Source organism: Sander lucioperca, chromosome 23, assembly GCF_008315115.2.
Source record: "Sander lucioperca isolate FBNREF2018 chromosome 23, SLUC_FBN_1.2, whole genome shotgun sequence".
Taxonomy (NCBI): Eukaryota; Metazoa; Chordata; class Actinopteri; order Perciformes; family Percidae; genus Sander; species Sander lucioperca.
The window spans coordinates 19,019,365-19,039,139 of NC_050195.1; the positions used below are offsets into that span (position 1 = coordinate 19,019,365).

Here is a 19,775-nt window from a genome sequence, read left to right on the forward strand (position 1 = left end):
TCCTCACCCAAGGGTGCATATTAATAGGCTTTCAAACTGCAGAGTAGGATGTGACATTGCTTGTCCTACGGTTTTAAGTATATCAGACTAGGTCTCTTTTACTGCAGTCAAACATCTGGACACATCGTGCAACTACAAGTACAGTAAGTAAGTGTGTCCTGTTTACCTGCTCATCTGCAATGCCAAAAAAAGTTTGACACTTCTGAGATTGATTTTCATTGTGACACTGTCCTAAAACGGAATTATAAACCATGCACTCATTGGGCCCTATTTTAACGATCTAAGCGCACGGCATGAAGCGCATGGCGCAGGTGCGTTTAGGGCTTTTGCTAGTTTGACGGCGGAAAAAAGGGTCCGTGCGCATGGTTCAAAAGGGTTGTACTTAGTGTCTTCATTAATTCATAGGTGTGTTTTGGGCGTAACATGCAATAAACCACTCAGAGTGTCATCTCCCATTCCCTTTTAAGCCAGGTGCGTTTGTACCTTGGCACATTGCTATTATGATGACGAATTTGCACTGTAATATTTTTATTTGTAATCTTTTGCATGTTTGTGTGCTGCTGCGCTTCCCTGTGTGTGTGTAACAAGCATAGTGTGCGTACTGTGCATAAGCCTAGGCGCATTTGACTAATTTGCTGTTAAATAACAATGAAATGCTGCGCTATTGACTTTAGAGCAGGTTTTGTTGGTCAGTGGCGCGATCACTTCCCGCTGCCTCAAGATAGCAATACGCCAAGAATTCACCTGACCACACCTCCCTGTTAAGACCAGCACGCCCATGGGCGCAAAGATGGGCGCAGGTGCATTTGCTATTTAAACGACGCAGGCGCTGGACGGGAAATTGACAACTGCGTCGGTCTTAAACTAGCAAAGACACTTGCGTCGGGCTTTGCACTGCGCCGGGTGCAAGATAGGGCCCATTATGTCACCTTTCAAAAAGTCCAGAGGACAAGGAAGCTATTATGAATAATTGCAGAGGTATACCAGTCTTAATATGAGACTCATGAACTTCAGTAGGATGGGTAGTTAAATCTATAGTGTCCTCTATTAAATATTCAGTGGTTTTACACGGCAGCGCTTCTTTCTATTGATCTGAAGCTGAAGTAGATTTTAAAAATCACTCTAACCACCTCAAGCAATAAACAAGATAAAATGTTTGTGAGTGTGTGTTTCCACAAAATGTATGTAATTCAAATGCAAGTCCCAGTAAGGCTCTTTCAATCTATATTATATTACCTCCTCTTTAGCTGTCAGGTTGCTTTAGGAAGCATGTGGTGATGCATCAGGCTTGCTTCAGGTTTACACGTAAAGGATAAGGGTCAAACTGCAGTAAATAGGGCATTTGTTTTAGGACTATTTTCTGTGGATTGATACACATTTGGTGCATAAGTGAGTATTTACTGCGGGAGGATAATGTACTGTATGTTGGATTGACTCAGAATAATCTACAGTGCCCGTGTTCATGGTAATGAAAGAACATGTTCCACAGTGCAACAGTGTGGATCATTGATGTGTTTTAGTAGTTTTTGGACAACAATGGAGTTCTATGGCACAGAGGAATAAGATCAGGCTACACAGGTAATACCTGTTAGTAGGATCAATTCATTTTTGGATTTTGGTCTTTTCAGAAGAGTTGTTGACAATAAGAAACACATAGAATATCACCAGTCTTATCCTTTAATGCTTTGTTTAGTTGTATGCTTTGCTTCATGCTTTTGCAGATGTAACTGCTTTTGACTGTAGCCAGTGCTGCAGAGAGGCTGATGTTGTCACAATGTGTTTGCAGATCAATCTTTCTTTTATCCTTTTTTGAAAAGGATTTGTCTGAATTGTCTCAAATTCAATGTTCCTTGGCTTAATCTGAGACTATTAATAATATATATAACTTCTGTATTTTTGTTAAAATTGAATAATGAACATAGAGAACAATTTGTACTGCTTTACCAATAACTGTACTAGTTCTTCATATTCTTGACTCTTTAATGTGATGTGATATGACTTTGTAAATGTCTCATTCATGCTCTTGACACAACATTAAAAACCGCTGGTGAGATGCTGGCTCGTAACAACATATATCCCCTAAACCTCTGTCAAGTCCCATTTGTTGTTTCAAAGCTGCATTAGTCATGATTTAGTGCCCGGCTTGTACCATGGGAAAAGACAGAGAGGACTTACAGAGGAATACACATCAGTCTGTCTTTTAATATGTTCCATATGTGGCATGAGAGAATCCATTACCATAACTCAGGCTGAGCACGGTTTCATTCTGAATAGCAGGTCTCCAGGCAGGGGAACTTATTACTAAAATGTTATGCTGATGACACTTTAATGACTCCGCTTGTATGGTATTCACTGTTTTTTCAGCAGTCTGCCCAAAAGTTAATTTCAGCTCATTTTAAAGTTCTTCACTCTTGATTTATGACTTATTGATACTCAACGTTTGACATATATGTTTCTGATAATAATCACCGCTGTAGCCTTGAGTCCACTTTAAGGCTCTTATGAAATGATTACAGTTGACATTGTAACCAGAAATGCCACCATATGATCATCCTCTGTCAACGCTGCTCTTCTCCACAGACGGAGAACGATTTGTGGGAGGCGTGGAACAAAACGGGGCATCAAGGGCATAAATGGAACCGAGCAGAGATCCCTCTGAGGAAGCTGAGGAACTTCGAGGTGATATTCGAGGGCATCCGCTCGAGGGACATGAGTGGAGGAGCTGCCCTGGATGACCTGGAGTTCATAGACTGTGCCCCAAGTAGGTGATATGAACAGCACACTCATTTCATTTTGTAAGCAGTTTAAGCGTTGCCTATTTATCCAAACCAAGATAAAAATACATAAGAGAAATAACTGCCACTGCAATCAACACTAGACTAGACAAGAATCATTTGATAGTATAATTAACTGAACAAAAAAACTAGTTAGTAATGGTAAGCTGCTCTCCAAAGGAATATTTCAACAATTCAGGAAATTGTGCATTTTTACCAGAGTTAAGAGTTAGATGAAAAGATCAATACCACTCATATGTTTAGCCTAGCTTAGAATAAAGACTGGAAATTGGGGGAACAGCTAGCCTGGCATCGGCCTGTGTCACCTGTTTCCGGCAATATTAATAATGTGGACTAAATTACATTATCCCTTGCTATCTTCTGTCCTTGTTTAATTAAAGATTAAAGTATTCTCCCATTAATCTTCGCAAGGGAGATATAAATATCCTGTTTCATTTTTTTTTTTATATTATATGGTATGAAATTGTGATGCCACTGGCACACTCAGTGTATGAACAGAGAAAGAACAGAAGAGTTAGTGTGTCTGAGATTTTATTGTGGGATGACCGTTGCTGACAGACGCTGTTTGATGTTTACGTGCGTGACAGATGTTACACATTAAACAGGACCTGAAACCAGGCTGGACACCATGTGGGATGTTTCTGCCAAGGCCCTCTGCAACACACAAATACAAACACACTGACACAGAGAGTGAAACACTGACCTACAGACGGACAAACTGAGACATAGATCAAAACCGACTGAGAGATGTGCATGCAAGGACCAAACTGCCACTTACAGACAACGTCCATCAACTTAACTAGAGATGGTCCGATACCATTTTTTGCTTCCTGATACCGATTCCGAAACCTGAAGTTGCGTATCTGATACCAGTGTGTCATATATTTTATTATGTTTTAACAGCTGTATTACACTATCCCTGTATGGATGCAATATGATTTATATCTTTGTTGATGCTCAGGTTTTTTGTAAAACATGTAAAAACACAAACAATGAACGCCGTAGAACTTTCTTTTATTATCCAGTTTGACAGTCAGCCATTACAGAAAAAGAACATTTATAAACTACTTTAAAGTAGATTTTCTTCAGGGCTAAACTACGTGGTATTGGATCGGTGCATAAACTCTAGTACTTTCCGATACCGATACCAGCATTTTAGGCGGTATCGGTATCGGTATCGGTAAAGTTTCCCGTAGTGGGTCAATTCTAAAAAAGATTAAATAAGATTAACTGATGTTGAATATAAATATTAATGATAATTGTTTATCTGTGTGTGTTCTTAGATGTTGTGGAGCCGCACAGTTGCCCTGCAGTCACAGACTTTGTGTGTCACAGTGGCCACTGCATTGAGTCCCACCTGGTGTGCGACAACAAGGCCGACTGTGCTGATGAATCAGATGAGATAGACTGCGGTGAGTGGAAATAGGTTTCTTTGAAATTGAGAGTGAATCCATCTTACTTTAGAGCAGAAAAACAACTTTCGACCCAGACTTCTCACTCATTCCTTCAATCTTTCTCTCTCTCGTAGCACGCATAGTCGGCTTGCCGGGCGCTTGTAATTTCAACATGGATGAGAACCAGTGGGAAGACACCTGCCAGTTTTCTCAGGACGCTGATGATGACTTTGATTGGAGGATCGGTCATCGGAGTGAGACACCAGGAACTGGACCTTACGCTGACCACAGTCCTGGTCAGTACCCATTCAGCTAAACATCAAAACATAAAAATACGCCATCAAAATAGGCCCTTTGTCCATGCCATCCAGAGAGACAATATTAGTATTTTCATATTGATGCTCCCATCAACAGGACGGCATTTTGTGATCTTAGGCCACCATTGTTAAGGTTTGGTTAGATTTAGGTACATACGCAACTTGGTTAGGAAAAACTGTGGCTTGGGTTATCTTGACTATTTTGTTAAGGTAACGGGACATTCGTCTTTATGGTTACAGTAATAACCATGTGGTTAAGGTTTTGGAATGACTGCAGTCATGGTTAAAAGAAACCAATATTGACTGCAGTATATATACAAGTTTCTGAGTTTTTCATGACAGAATGAGCACTTGCCATCATACAACTTTATGGTCTTGTTTATGTTGCTTTCTGTCTTGTTTTTTATTAAAAGATTATTAATGCTGTCAAAAATAAATTAAGAACCAACAACTTCTGCGTCCTCCTCACATCCTCCTTGTTTTCAGCTCTCAGGCTGCTCGGTGCAGCGCCTTTTGTAATTACAACCTGACAGCTAGGAAATAGGTGCTTCCGACAGGCATGTGAAGGCAGGGTTAATAACACATCCTGATCAATGTCAGCCTGAGTCAAACTGAGCTTAACAGCGTTGGACTTGTTGTTTATCTTGTGTACAGTGATGCTGTTGAATCAAAATATGACTTTTCCTTCGTTGGTGCTAAGGCTACACTTACACTCATCTATTATACAAGGCCATGTTTACCATAATTTCCATGTGACTTAATTTGCATTATTATCGTTTTGTGCCTTGGCTGTTGTTTTGTTCTTTTTGTTAATGGAGCTTGTTTATACAGTAGGGCTTCTAAAAATGACTCTTGGGGTTGAGAGGCGTCCTTGATGAGCAAAAGATAGCAGCATGAAAATAATGAAAAATGTTATTACAGTTTTGTATAGCATGAGTTTGTTTGGGGGGAAACTATGTGGCAGTGTACAGTTTGCTTTACTTGAGATAGAAAATGAAGCAAAAGACAAAGTAAAGCAGAAGTCACTTGAATCCATCAATAGTTAAGTTAAGTAGTATATATGGCTATTAATCAATGTTCATAACTGTTGTTTAATTGTACTGGGAGATGTATCATGTATCTAAGTTATCATATCCTCCGATGTATTTGTAACTGTTTTTTTCATTGTTAACCGCTTTAATGCTTCCTTGTATTGGCTGTGGGTGAGTTGCTGAGTCCACACCCACTTCTGATTGGCCAGTTGAGTTTATTGATCTTAGAGATGAATCTCAACACCGGGTGCTGTGTCACAGGGGGAACTTATGATCTCACTACAGAGTGGATCAATACACTGGCCATCTGTAACACACACATGCTCATAAGAGAGCTGAAGGACAAGAGGTGCACATGATATCACTTAGTTACATTATCAGATGATGTTAACATCTGAATGACACAGCAACATGTGTGCACACAGCAGTTCTTTTATCTGAATATATGCACATATTCTGTTTTTAATTTTTCTAGTCAGAGGAAAAGAATCCAGTGTTGTGGGTGGGAGCAGGGTTTGCTGTGCGCTGTTGATTGCGATGGGCTTAAATCCCCTTTAACTCATGTGGAAAACTCCCACTTCGCTCTGGCCTCTCACAGAGGCTGTCTCCTCTCCGAGCCTAGCCGAGCTGAAGAAGCTCTCTGCAGCTTTTGGCTGCAGGCGACAACATTTCACGACCCCAAGAATGCTTTCTTCTGTCCAAATAATATGTATATTGGAAACTACAGGAGAACGTTATTGGATTTCTTGCCTGCAGTAAAGCTGGAATTGAATGGTTGCAGCTTCATCACACTGAAATATTACACATTTTACATAAATGTACTATAAATGTGAAGTGTTCTGCAATGTATTTATTTCCAAAGGTGGTGGGGGGAACTTCCTTTACATACACTCAGCCACTCAGAGGGAGGGCGATGTTGCCAAGGTGACAACCAAGAGTCCATTTCCGACCAGTATCGGCCTGTGTCACCTGCGCTTCTGGTTCTTCATGCACGGCTCTGACAGGATGGGAACGCTGAAGGTGATTTAATCAGAGCCACATTTCCATAAATAATTCAAAGCCTTTTTGTGTTTGTTTGTGTCAGGCATCTAGCTTTCAAACAAGTTTTTTTTTTTATTGTCATTTGCTGTAATGATCTGTCACAGTCCACCTGAAGGCCTAATTTGGTTTTGACAGAAATGTCTTCGCTATTTTACTGTGCCTCTCACTGCATGACTCTCTGCTTACTGTCAATCACCCGATGCCCACAGGAAGAAGAAATGAAAGCCTCCATGCAAGAAAATAATCCATCAAAGCATGTCACCTCACAAACTTGATTATCATACCCTACTTTTCATGTCTTTTTTCGGTGTCTTCATTTGGGTTAATTTCATGACAACAAACAATAAGCAAATGTTAAAAATATTAATTGGGTATGCTGTGCGCTCGGAAAATGCCAAAAACTACATGTAGCTGTACACTAGATGTTCACAAAAGTGCTCTAACTTAAAATAGCACCAGTATTCTCCTTTCAGGTGCAGTGTTTAACATTAATTAGTTTAAGAAAAAAATGCTCAAGTCAATTGTAATACTGTATAAAGGATTTAATAATTTCTTAAATTATTACATACTGTTCACTTGTACTCACATTCATTACTTAATGTGGAAACACATATTACACAAATCCAACTTTAAAACTTCAAAAAAGAGCCATGTAATATAAATTATGAAATTAAAAGCTTTACAATTCACTTGGAGACCTTGTAGATTTTAATGTATCAAATCAAAAATCAATCTTTACCTGAAAGTAGATATTAATTAAGACCAAAATGTATTTGAATTAAAATTGTATTGACAAAACATGTCAATCTTCAATGTCATTCCATGTCGCCTATAATGTCCATGTTTCTTTTTTCACCTTACCAGGTCTACACTGTTGGACCCAGTGGCACCAGTCTGCTGATGTGGGCAGCCACTGGAAACCATGGTAACCAGTGGACATACGCTAATGTCATCCTTTCCAACCCAGCACCTTTCAGAGTGACTTTCCAGGCAGAGGTGGGTGGAGACATGTGGACAGACATTGCCTTGGATGACATCTCCTACACTGCAGAGTGTATGGTACAAGGTAAAGTTTTTATTTATTTATTTTTGGTCTCTTTTTGTTCTTCTATTTGTTTTTTGTATTTTCCTTATTTCCTGTCCTTTCAGTACTGTGCACATTTTTCATGCAATTTCCTATAATTTTCACCTCATCCCATTTCCTCTTTTTCTACATTTTCTGACCGTTAACATCCCACATACGGTTTCTCTCTGTTGCGTTAACCTGGATTGTAGCTCGCAGTCTGAAAAGGCAAGACTTATACTTGGATAATTGCGATCAGAGGCAAAAAGGGGCAAATTGCACTCAGCTGCAAAACTTTATGGGCGTGTTTGAGCTGTAATATCATTAGTGCAATATCTTTTGTGAAGCAGACCCTGACACGGGGGAGATAGCGGTTCACAATTTATGGTGCTATCAGCGGCTGCAAGCCATTCTTTGTGAATTTGCCCTTCTGTGTCTTTCTCTGAGGTTTCTCACTGCTGTGTGTGAACTAAAAATGATGAAAGGGGATTTAGGGTGTGTTAAGCTCTCTGAACGTATGTGTAATTATGTGCATGTATCCTCCCTGTGATATGTCACCTCAGGACCAGTAACTCCCCGGCCTCCTACCTGTGGTGTGGACCAGTACCAGTGTACGTACTCCTATCAGTGTATCCCGGAGAGTTGGAGGTGTGACGGAGAGATGGACTGTGCTGACCAGTCCGATGAAGAGTTTTGTCCCACTGTGGAACCTGGTACTCTTCCGCCTCAGGGTCGCTGTCCCTTTGGACATTACCAGTGTTTGAATGATGTATGCATCCCCTCCATACTGCGCTGTGACGGCGTCCCAGACTGCCCTGATGGAGAGGATGAGTACAGCTGCCGTATGTACAGTATATGTGTGTGTCTTTGTCATGTTTTTGACTGGTGCCAAACCCATGTAGTGCTGAATAAAAAGCAAACGTGTCTCAGCAATTTTCAACATGACTGCACGATTGCTTTTATATTGTGTTACATACATTTATTTTCATTTTTTAAATACATTAATTTCAAGCACTTTTGTTTAGCATTTGTTGTTTTTAAATGTGTTCTATAAATAAATCCACTTCATGTCATTGCTTCATGGGTAAAGAGCAGCAGGTTTATTTTGCCTGGCATGAGGACAATTTGTCTAGCTAGGAAGTAAAAGTGCTCTGAACTGTTTGTGAGTAATTTTCAGCATGTGAACCCAGGAAATGTAAAAAGTACACTCTTTGTTTGTAAAGGATCAAAGGGTCAGTTTTAAGTACCATTTGTGGTATGCTTATAGTGATCTGTGAATACATCTCCCAAACACCCCTCTACATATTTGACCAATTTTCCTGTTTCTGCCTCTCATTTTTTCCACCAGGTCTGCTGCAGTGTGAGCTGGGAGAACTGGTGTGTGAAACTTTGTCTGTTTGTATCCCACTTAAGAAGCGTTGTGATCACTCTGCAGACTGTCTGCCTTTTCACTCTGATGAGTCCAGCTGCCATGGTAACATGTTTTTATACACCTTCCCCTTTCAAGCTTTTTTCTATTAACCATTTTATGATTTCCGGACCTTGACTCTCAGACATGTCACTAGAGGCACTTTAGAGATCTAGCTTAATATCCATCTGTGAGTTTTACAATTGATAGTGACTGTATGTTTGAATGATATTCTTTTAATACGTTGAAGTATTGTGACATATGGCTCTCCATCTCAGTAAAAAAGGCCTTCAAGCAGGGTGACTCACTGTCTTTCCTCCCATCTGTTGGCAAAAAACAAGATTTAAAATGCATATATTTTGCTATTTCATTTATACCTTTCTTATTTTATCTATATCATACTCTCATGAGTCACTAGTCAGTTTTGAAGTGTTTCCAAAACTTATTTTGTGTCTTTAATTTCTAGCCTTAGCAGTGACTCCCAGGGCATTTTCAAGTCTGTCTGTTTAGTCTTCAAAGCACACCTCAATGGTTACAGCGAGCTGGCAAAATCCATTAAAACTTCTGCCTTCCTGCGTTTTTTAGGAAAAGGGCCAAACCTCATATTTAGCCAGAATTCACTGCAAAGCCAAACCTACTTCATCAAGGCTGAACAGGACTTAAGGCTTTCAAACATGAAAATATTTGACAGGCAGCCCTGAGAGCTGCTAAACTGTGTTTCGTTGTTGAAAACAATGACAATAAAAATCTATTCTATTCTATTCTAAGATAATGCTCACACAACCTGTGCAGGGAGGAGTATTCGTCATCAGATGCACAGGAGGGAAGAAAAAAACATCTATTAAAGTGGATTAATGTACATGCTGACGCTCTCTGCAGAGGTTAATAGATGATGCTCAACAGTGCACCGTTTCCCCCCGGCAACATAATTCACTGATTTCATGTTCTGAGCAGCAACATGCTTGAGAAATGGGTGACGAGAGTATTTTTGTAGTATTTTGATGGTCAGTTTCTTTTGTGTCATTTTCAGATTGCCCTCCGCTGTATTGCCTGAATCATGGCTCATGCGTTGTGGAGAAATACGGGCCTGTTTGCATGTAAGTTGAACTTCACCCTCACGCATTTATAAGCACACTCTGTCACACTGATAAACATGCACAAAGACAAGTATCATGTCTGTTCTTCCCAATCCTCCTCCCATCCTTTATCTCTCTAAGTGAAACTTCAAAGATGGAAATCCCATTAGTCTTGTTTCTTTCCTTGGAAAAGACACGCTTCACAAAGCATGTGGGAATCTGCTTATCCCCTACAGCTTAACCTGGGTGGTTCTGCCTTCATTTATCTACTAGCACAGTGTTTCCTGGGAATCTCTGATGGATTCTCCTGGTCAATATTTAAACATGGCCCCTGTTACCAATGGTCTTAGTGGGTAGACCACACAAAAATCCAGACAGACACTGCAATCGTGCTGTTGGAGGGTTTTTTTGTAAGCTCTAGTTGTCTGCATCAGCAGCTTGGAATGCCTGCAATGAGATATTTCATTATAAAATGTAAAATGCAATTGTGAGTCTTGCTGCTGGATCTGCTAACATCATTATGTGCCACTGAATGGTCTCTGAGAGATTCACATTTTTTCATCTTTATGTCAGAAGGATGCTTTTGCCACAGACTGGATATGTCCGCATTGCAATCAGTGTATCATATTATTGAAAATGCAAAATGCTGGAACAAGAGAACACTGTTAGGACTAGCTGAAATTGAATTGCATGCTATTTTTTGTCTGCTACGGCATCTATCTATCGTTCTATCTATATCATCATACATCTGTGAATATCTGTGGATTAAGTCCTGTGCTCCTCTGAGAAAATTACCCAGAAGGGAGAAATCCACATTTCATATTTCTTTGGTTCTTCTTCTTCTATCTTTGCATTGATTTGGCAAATACTGTTAATGTTCTGTCTACATAGAGAACTTGTTTCAATACAGCCAATCAACACATCATCTTTTTGATTTCCTCCACTTTGCTTCAACAAGCTAAGATGCTGGGAAAAGTGCGCTGCTAACATCAGCAAAATAGTGGTAATATTGGTGTTGTAGTGGTAATAATGGTGTTGTAGTCCTTATTCTTCAATATTACTACTAACCCCAAACTGTCTGCCAGTGGCTTGTAGGCTACAGGTCTGTTTACCCTGCTGCCAGTACCGGAGCGCAGCCTGTCAGCTGTTGGCAATCAAATACAGACATTCCCCTCCACACACTGATATTGTTTTTGACAGCAAAAAGGATGACTAAATGTGATTTCAGCTTGACTTTAAAAGGTTGTTTCTGCAACACGAGAATACTTCACTGCCGTTTGTGGCAGAGATGCTGCCTCTCCCTCACTCTCTTGTTCAGCTTCCTTGTGTTTGATTCCTCTTTCTATTCATTCTCCTGTCCAACATTCCCTAAAGCAGTGCCGCCACCACTGCCTCCTCTCATTATGTAACAGGACTTTACTAGAGCCCGACCGATAAAGGATTTTTAAGGCCGATATCGATACAAATATTTGGTGATCTAAAAATCTGATATTCCGATATATCGGCCGATATATATATACTTTTTTAAATCCAGAAACGCGTTACAAAACATAAACAGATTTCCTTAACATTAGTTATTTGTAGTTATTTATGAGTCCTCACTAAAATAATATGATATGATGATATGATATAATATGATGCAGTTTAAAAATAAACTTGTTTGTTTTATTATCACAACTGAACAGAGGAACATCAAAATATATTAAAGTTCTGATAAATAAAATGTATAAAAATACAAACTTAAGATATGAAACTTAAAGTCCTTTGAACAAAAACAATAACAACAACAAAAATCAAGGAGTTGCCAACAGGGATGTTGTAGAGCGCCCTCTGGTGGACAAACTATGCAACGACAACACTCATAACATGGTTGAAGGGTGTTTCGTCCGTTTTTATTTTATTTTTTAAATATTCATTTATTGCCCATTATAAATGCCGATAACGATAGTTTGGAAAATGCCTAATATCGGCCGATAATATCGGCCCGCTGATATATCGGTCTGGCTCTAGACTTTACTGCCGTCATTCACTGCACAGTGTGGTATAGAGCGTCTGTAGCTGTTCCAGCATTGATAGCAGCCTTGCTGCTGTAGCAGAACCCGAGGCCTGCATTGGAGGGCACCTTTGGCTCAGTATTTGCATCACGTTCCTCCACTCTGCTGAGCAGGATCCACCCGGGAACCAGGCCAGGGACGTCTCACTGCCATGGCCAGACCGTCACACAATATGTACCCTGAACCCCTCTGAATGATAATGACACAGTCTGGCTTCGCTGAAAGCTGTGTGTTTCACATTAGAAGTTCAATGTTGCGCAGAAATCAAGCTGATACTGAACAGATGCTGACTTGGAGTAAAGTCTTCATTTGGGAGAAGAGGAACTTACTTTATTTCTCAGAGATGCAGCTCACCAGACCAGGGCCAAACTATTTGCAATTAGTGTGTTTTTCCATGCTGGATGTCCTGCAGATACATCTTGCACCATTTGTCAATATAGTGATGTTGGTTTTGTTTTTTTAATTGGTGTGAGATAGTAAGTCTGTATGTGTACAGGGGTAGTAGAGGTTGTGGTTTATGTTCTTTACCTATTTCCGTTTAGCTTTTTATGCACATTTAAAAGGACAAGGCTATCTATATGTTTCTTATTGTCATTAAATCCCATAAAAACACCAAAACCAACAATGCATTACCAGGGGCAGGGGATACTTCAGGGGGTACCTGGAAAGATTGTGAAGGATCTCATCTTATTTGAATAGATAGAACTTGTGATTTGGATAAACAATATATATTATATGTATAAACAGGGTGTGATTTATGAAAAAAAACAGTGGGGGGGATGTTTTTGATCATGCACAACAAAACAAAACATGCTAGAATGAAATCCCCCTTCCAATACCATGGATAGTGCCACTCGGCCAGGCATGCCAAAACACTTATAGGCAAAACAGCCTATTTATGAACTTCAATATTCAGTGAAAAATAATCTCAAAATGAAATAGCACAATGTGGTGTCAACATAAAGCAGCGCTTTCAAGCCGGGGAGCGGAGTTTACTTCCCGGTGAAAACAAAATACTTTCACCCAGGAAACGTGTGTTCATTCCTTGGGAGTGTTTTAATCCAAACCAAGACCTTTTTCCTAAACTTAACTATTCGTTTTGGTGCCTAAACTTAACTGTCGTTGCCGCATGTCGTCGCTCATTTTTTCTCGGCTAAACTCAACTACCATGGCCCCTCAAAGGACTGTCATCTGGCGGTGCCAGTAGCCGGCTCACAGTCACCTATTGGCGGCGAAACACATCTCCCAACTGCAGCTGATACGAAGGAGCTCTGTAGCCGGCGTCAAGGAGCTCTGTACTGGCTAAACACAACTAGAACTAGCCGGTCTGATTTTATCATTCTATCGCACTATAGACTTTACGCTTTACAGCGCTTTACTCAGTTTAAAATACTTCTTCTTTATATAATATATAATATATGGTCTATTAGGGAAGTAGCATTGATCACTTTGGGGGGGGGATACATTTTGTCCCCACCAGGAATAAAAATAATTCAGCAGGGATATATAGAAAAGGGAAAATCCCATGCATCCCTCCCGGAAAATGTGTGTGTGTGTGTGTGTGTGTGTGTGTGTGTGTGTGTGTGTGTGTGTGTGTGTGTATGTATATATATATATATATATATATATATATATATATATATATATATATATGTATATATGTATATGTATACACACATAACCAGATATTTATGTTGGGAGGAAAATCCATTCACAAATAGGATTACAAATTGGTGTGAGGCTGATCTTTAGTCCAACCAGCTACTTTAGGTCTATTGCACAGGAATCGCCTCCCACCAACCTGAGTCAGTTTTAACATCTTAACACCACGTGTGTGAGTGTGTGAAAGGGACTGAGCAGAGAGTCCAGATAGTTAGCTAAAAGTGAAAGATAATTGTTTGAACGGTCCAGCCTCTGCCACCCAAATTGGTAGTACGCAAACTTGACCAAACCTACTTTAAAAAAAAGACTGCTGGGGCAAGCATGTTGTCCCAGCATCAACGTCATAACTTTGTACTATTTTTTGGTACCTGATCACAGGTGTTATCCAGGATGGACAGGCAACCGTTGCCATGTGAGGGAGAAACCATCTCTCTCTACCTCGACACCCAAACCAGAGGACACACAGCTGGGTAGTAAAGAAACGCATTTCCCTGCTCTATTAAACTGTCTCACATGAATTTATTTACGGTATCCTTGCATAACCTGTTATTGTCTCTTCAGTTCATTAAACGTTTGCTATGCAATAATTAAATGTACCTCCCTCTTGTAGACTCTGTGTATGTTGGCATCGCTATCGGACTGCTGCTGCTTATAGCCGGAGTCGCTGTCTGCACTCTGGCTGTATACAAGAAAAAACGCTACCTAATGTGAGTTCTGGATACAATAATGATTCCTTTTGGCTGGGGATAATGATGATGATGATGATGATGATGATGATGAGTGCATTTTTTTGCTGGCTCTACAGAAAGCCCGACCCGATGGACTACGGAGTGATGGATAACCCAGCCTTTGACTGGAGAGCAGAGGTTAGCGCACAGAACTTTCCAATCAATCATCAGCAAATTCTGTTCGGGAAACATTAGGTTTCTCAGCTATGCAAATCTCATTTTTCCACCATCCGCCTTACATTAATTCAATAAGTGGATCTAACATTTGAGGAGGTCAAAAGGGGGTCGCTGAGCCTTTCTGCTAGATCACATTTTTGATTCAGGATTATCGATTTTGTGGTTTATGTGGACATTTGTGCTTCTGTGTGTGATTTATATACACACTGTAGTGCATATACAGCAGGTAGACACAATAACTGAACCATATAATGTGAGTAAATGCAACACCACAAGCTTTACACCAAAAATAACCACTTTAATTAACAGCTTTCTGATTCAGTCTAAAAATGTGTGGAAAAAAACACAGACAGATCCTGTTCAACACTCGATTAACTGAGTAGTAGAAACACTGTGTGATTATTCCACCTCTGGAAGATGATGAAATGTTTTATGGCGGTTAGAGGTGTAATTATGGATGCATAGCAGGTCAATTTGATTTTAATTGTGCCTGCATTTCATGCACTCTCACACATTAAGGCTTATCTCATTTTAAGCCAGTGTACATCATTGTCTTTCAATCAGTCCCCGTGCCTGCATGAAAGACCAGGCTGTTGTCCCAGACTTAACCCCAGCAGGATTGATGGTAGGGGCCTTACCATCAGTGTCTACCCCTGGAGGAGGGAGGTGGAGGTAAGGTGCCTCTGCTCAGCCTTTGGGGCTTTACCCTAGTTATCTGTACAGAAGTCAGTGACGTGATGCATGTCTCTTTGTGTCCGCAGCAGTGTTTAACCCGGAAAGAGGCCAAGCTGTCCTTCGCCAACCCACTGTACAATCACCCCCCTGATGCTAATAGCGCTGAGTACAAAAGCTCTGAAGCATAAAAATAATGGACTTTACATTTTGACACAGCAGTAGATCTGGGTCCATCAGTGTGCGCACATACTTGATGAGTTTGTCTTGATCTGCTGAGGTACCAAGTGGCGGGGAAACAATGCAAATAACTAATACGGTTGTGATTTACAGCTACATATAATAATCAAATGAATAATGTGAAAACCACTTTCTTTAAACTAATCACAATCACATCATCTTGGGCAACGCTATGTTTCCAACACAGAAGGAACTTGAACCCGCGAATGAAAAACGCCACATAAAATATTAAACTAGCTGGATACATGGTTAAATGTAATTTGCTGTTACCAATGTATCGCTGTGTGTATTTTCTCCATAGCTATCCCCACTAATCCCAAAACTTAGATAGTAAATGCCGTCAACAAATTCTTTGTAAATCTTTACAATCATTCCCACGAAAAAAATCAAGCAGACCTGTCTTGTTGCACAATTAAAATTTTCTTCAAAACCTGCAGCATGTAGCATGCTAGCTTTAAGTTTGTTGTTGTTTCCCAAAGCGAACAGAGTTTGAGAACGCAACACACAGAGAGCGGAAGGCAATTATCCTGGAAATGTACTTCCGTTGATCCAGACTAGTTTAGCCTAACATAAAGATAAAGACTGGAAGCAGCCGTAAACAAGTCAAAATGGGCATTAGATCAAATCCCAAAAAAATAGGTTTTGGCCATTTTGTAAACTAAATACAACCAGTGTTGCAGTTTAGCAGGAGTGCTTTAGTACTCTTGCAGTAATGGTCGTGAGTGCCTTATGATTAAAGGTTTTCTTTAGTGCTGGCAAAAGCAGAAAACATCTAGTTCATTGAACTGAAAGACTCCACTGAACACACAGAACTTTCAAAATGAGTCGTGACTTCATTAGTGATCCTTTTTAATCCCCACAAGTGCAAATAAAATAGTTTGCCCCTGTTTTATTTGCAAATTAAAATCCATTACAAGTCAGCGTCCTGCAGCTGCATTGTGTGTGGTGTGAACTGACTCTCAAACTCTCCGTATCAACCAGCGCTGAACAGATGGATCATAAACACAGCACTGGCCATCATAAATGACCTTCTCATACTTGACAGTTAACATGATGACTTACAAGAGAAGGCCATGTTCTGTATAGTGAGATATATTAAATAGAGCCTCAGTTCATGTAGGAAGCTTCCTTTGAGCCTCAAAGTACTGCTAATATTTCAGGTTAAAATTCAGTTGAAAAAGTTGCTAAACATTTTGTGAAATATGCTTAATCGTTTTCTTGCCCAGATTTACATGAGAAGATTGATACCACTCACTTATCTATCCATTAAATGTGTTGTTAAACAGCTAGCAGCCAGTTAGCTTAGCATAAACAGGTAAACAGCCAGCCTGGCTCTGTCCAAAGGAAAAAAGCTTACCAGAACCTCTAAAGCTCTCATTTAACTCTCGGGAGAAAGCAATTTCTGCAAAATTATCATCTTTTGTTGTTGCTCCTGACTGGATTTTTAAGACATTTTGCAATATGATGTGTCACAGTTGCACTGCTGAATTAAGAAGGAAAGAAAGGGTCACATTGTTGCTTTGTTAACATATTATACCGATATCTTCGACTACATGTACTGAATTTTGATGAAACTAAATAAAAACTTGATGTGATTAGCATTGTATCCCCTACTGATGAGCCCAACATTGCAATGCCCATTATGAAATCTTTCTTGCACTTGTTTAACTGTGTATTTGTCCACTTTTATTTCCAATATTTATAAAATAGTACTGAATTGCAAAACCTGTGCTGCTACAATTAATGAGACTTTGTTATTGACTAACACTTAATTATCCAATGAGCCATTTTCAAAGAACACATTTTGTCACCGTACTAGAAGCACACGTGTCAGTAATAAAATTAATGATGGATAAACTAGAATGGAGCCATCGTTAATGTTGTTAGCAATACCTCTGCTTTGCCTATTATGATACTTTAACTCAAAATGTCTACTATGAAAAAGGCTTATGGGATTACATATTTACCAATATCAAAAGCTTGACATATAGAGGAACAAAAAACGTTTTCTTTCTTTGGCCTGCTTTTTAATATGGTGGTACTTGTGGGTTTTATAGGGAGTTGGAGTCTCCATCCCATTTATAATAAATGTCAGGTAAATCTGCGTGTGAGTGCTCTGAGAGAACTGCACTTAGTCTAAAACACATCCAAACATACTCCCATTCCTTTATATTGCGTCAAGTTCAAGTTCTGAATCTTTAATTTTCAGACCGTGGATGAACACAATCTCCATTGTCATTACTGTTTAGTCTCGTTCTCCATCACTGTGGAGTCTTTGCTGAGTCTGCAGGTGGGATTCTGGGTCAGAGATTTATCAAAGGGCCACAGGATCAATTTCAGCCTTTGAGCTGCTCTGTTTTATTGTTTGTGCCCTCACTTATATTGACTCACTGCATTTTCCTCTGACACTATTCTGCCCTACAAAGCCAAAAAACAGAAACTACACATTTGCTCAGAAGTTTAGACTGGAATCTGACTTGCTGGCATCTGTTTTAGAATATAAACAAATATTATGCTATAGCTGTATATTGTAATGTAATGAAAACAGCATGTAAAGTTGTCACAGAGAGTGACAAATAGACAGCTACACTAACATTAAAGAAGCAGATATAGCTAGTTGGATTGCTTCTGTAGTTGGCGCTCTCTGCCTTCGTAAAGCAGTATTGAATTTAGCCCCCATAACAGCTTTAACCCATTCAGCTAATTGATCATGCAAATAAATAAGAATGTATCCTCAAATATTGTTTATTTAAAGCGTAACTCTCGCCAAAATGCAACCTAGGGTCCCCGAGTCAAACTTTCGTTTAAAAGCATATTTAGGACGGAATCGCCACTTTTAAGATTTACTGTAGTTTCGTTTTTCGGTCAAATGGCCTTTTGAATGGGAGTGCTAGGGGCACTTTTATGCTAGCCTCAAAATAGCTATTTTTAAAACATTAAGAAGGCTCGACACAACATGAAACTTTGCTCGAAGTATGACCAGGGTCTCTACACCTTAACGAAAGCATTGACAATATTGTTTGTGTACCCAGTGTTTACTAAAAAGAAAGGTTTTGAGCAACTCATTGTAGCTGTTGTTCTTCCGGTCGCCGTCTATTGAGCCAGTCAAAAATAGTCGAGGGAGGAGAGTAAAGATGGAAAGCTCCAAAAGCTTAGTTCCATATAAATGCACGGATTATTTGTTGTTTTGTCGTTAGTGAGACACAATATTGACCTTGTAGTTGAAAAAGGAGCCTCATATAAGAATGACATTTCCTCCTATGGAGTCCGTTCATTCGCATTCGGAGATCGCCTATTTTTGACTGGGAAAATGGCGGATAGCGTAAACAACAACTGCTAATGTGAGTTTGTTAGTTCTTTTTAGTAAACTCTGGGTACACAAACAATGTTGTCAATGCTTTCGTTAAGGTGTAGAGCCCCTGGTGATACTTGGAGCAAAGTTTCATGTTGTGTCGAGCCTTCTTAGTGTTTTAAAAATAGCTATTTTGAGGCTAGCATAAAAATGCCCCTAGCACTCCCATTCAAAAGGCCATTTGACCGAAAAACAAAAATACGGTAAATCTTAAAAGTGGCGATTCCGTTCTAAATATGCTTTTAAATGAAAGTTTGACTCGGGTACATTCACAAAAAGACCCTAGGTTGCAGTTTGGCGAGAGTTACACTTTAAGGGATATGTTGATATGTCTTCATATTTGTGTACTTGTATAAGTTTTATGATTGTTACCATTATTAACTATTGCAAATCCAACAATCCTATGAAGGGCACATTTCTGTCTCCCTCTGTGAAACACCAAAAACACCAGCTCAGCCTTTTCACAACCTCTACATCAATATTTGTTTCTCAACCCTGTGACATTTGACCTAACGCAACAATCAATAGCCGTCACAAAAACCTTTTCCACTAACATGCCACCACACAAACAATGCCACCCTCTCACACGATGGCCTGCTGACTGAGAATGTGCAGCTATCAATGTTTTTTGTTCCGAACATTTTTTCTGGTAGCTTCGTTATTCATGCTGTTGAATAGCACACAGGAGAGCTGCTACACGCTGCCAGCCTTTGTCCTTGTTGGTAAAGGCAGCGTTAGTCAGCTTTTCTCACCGGAGCTATTGTT

The 19,775-nt window shown here is 39.7% G+C and overlaps 1 protein-coding gene across 2 annotated transcripts in view; it reads left to right on the forward strand.

Moving 5' to 3' along the window:
• malrd1 (MAM and LDL receptor class A domain containing 1) overlaps nucleotides 1-17,383 on the forward strand; it is a 52,654-nt gene extending 35,271 nt beyond the window's left edge. Inside the window, exons 21-33 of one of the 2 annotated variants that reach the window (XM_031292982.2) lie at nucleotides 2,581-2,761; nucleotides 4,079-4,207; nucleotides 4,324-4,485; nucleotides 6,400-6,557; nucleotides 7,443-7,644; nucleotides 8,205-8,483; nucleotides 8,990-9,115; nucleotides 10,080-10,146; nucleotides 14,220-14,311; nucleotides 14,452-14,548; nucleotides 14,647-14,707; nucleotides 15,311-15,418; nucleotides 15,511-17,383. In XM_031292982.2, coding sequence (XP_031148842.1) covers nucleotides 2,581-2,761; nucleotides 4,079-4,207; nucleotides 4,324-4,485; nucleotides 6,400-6,557; nucleotides 7,443-7,644; nucleotides 8,205-8,483; nucleotides 8,990-9,115; nucleotides 10,080-10,146; nucleotides 14,220-14,311; nucleotides 14,452-14,548; nucleotides 14,647-14,707; nucleotides 15,311-15,418; nucleotides 15,511-15,609 — 1,761 coding nt within the window. In that variant the 3' untranslated portion in view covers nucleotides 15,610-17,383. Of the gene's footprint in view, nucleotides 1-2,580; nucleotides 2,762-4,078; nucleotides 4,208-4,323; nucleotides 4,486-6,399; nucleotides 6,558-7,442; nucleotides 7,645-8,204; nucleotides 8,484-8,989; nucleotides 9,116-10,079; nucleotides 10,147-14,219; nucleotides 14,312-14,451; nucleotides 14,549-14,646; nucleotides 14,708-15,310; nucleotides 15,419-15,507 lie in introns of both variants that reach the window. The other variant, XM_031292981.2, reaches the window with a different exon arrangement.
• The last annotated feature ends 2,392 nt before the right edge of the window (nucleotides 17,384-19,775 follow it).